We start from the raw sequence: 614 nt of genomic DNA, 5'->3' as shown, positions 1-614 counted from the left end.
TGTCATGACAGTCTTATTCAACCCCCTTCAACTAAAGTGTTACCCAATTTTCTGCTCATGCTTGCGCGTCCGCAGGTGGATGAGCTGGAGGATTACCTCAGTGACTCTGTGAAGCAGCACTATCTCGTCAGAGCGCTGCCCACTAGAATGAAAAGACAGCTTCTTTATAAAAGGTGATTTTCATTTCTTTCTCTTTTTCTTTACCTTTGAATTTAATTTCCTGTCAGAAACCGTGGCCTTGTCTGCCGAGCAGCAATTACTGCCTTTTTTTCTTTTCCAGGAAATACATTTTCCTCTTTCATGAGAACCTGCAGAAGTTGACCTACATGGGTTTGGTGCAGTTCGGTGTAGTTGAGAGATTCAAAGACAAAGACCAGGTACTGAGGAATATCATAGATGTAATTAAAATGAAAACATTAACTTCATTTATGTACTGACCCATTCAATACATTAGGATACTATTAAAAATAATATTCTTAATACTCTAACAGTGTTTTCCATAATTTAAGGAACTTTATCATTAAGTGAAACACATTATACATATTAATTACACACAGGTTGATGCTACAGAGCCTTCATTTCTACTAATTAGGATGATTTTCTGCTTACAGCTA

General features: G+C 37.0%; 1 protein-coding gene across 2 annotated transcripts in view; it reads left to right on the top strand.

Moving 5' to 3' along the window:
- Positions 1 to 614, top strand: part of gtf3c1 (general transcription factor IIIC subunit 1) — a 33,570-nt gene that overhangs the window by 17,016 nt on the left and 15,940 nt on the right. For both annotated transcript variants that reach the window (XM_015051629.1, XM_015051628.1), the window contains exons 19-20: positions 76 to 173; positions 281 to 377. In XM_015051629.1, coding sequence (XP_014907115.1) covers positions 76 to 173; positions 281 to 377 — 195 coding nt within the window. The remainder of the gene's footprint in view (positions 1 to 75; positions 174 to 280; positions 378 to 614) is intronic.

The sequence above is a fragment of the Poecilia latipinna genome, unplaced genomic scaffold (genome assembly GCF_001443285.1).
Source record: "Poecilia latipinna isolate Pla-1442-1.1 unplaced genomic scaffold, P_latipinna-1.0 Scaffold1057, whole genome shotgun sequence".
Lineage (NCBI taxonomy): Eukaryota > Metazoa > Chordata > Actinopteri > Cyprinodontiformes > Poeciliidae > Poecilia > Poecilia latipinna.
This window is presented reverse-complemented; position numbering and strand designations above follow the sequence as displayed.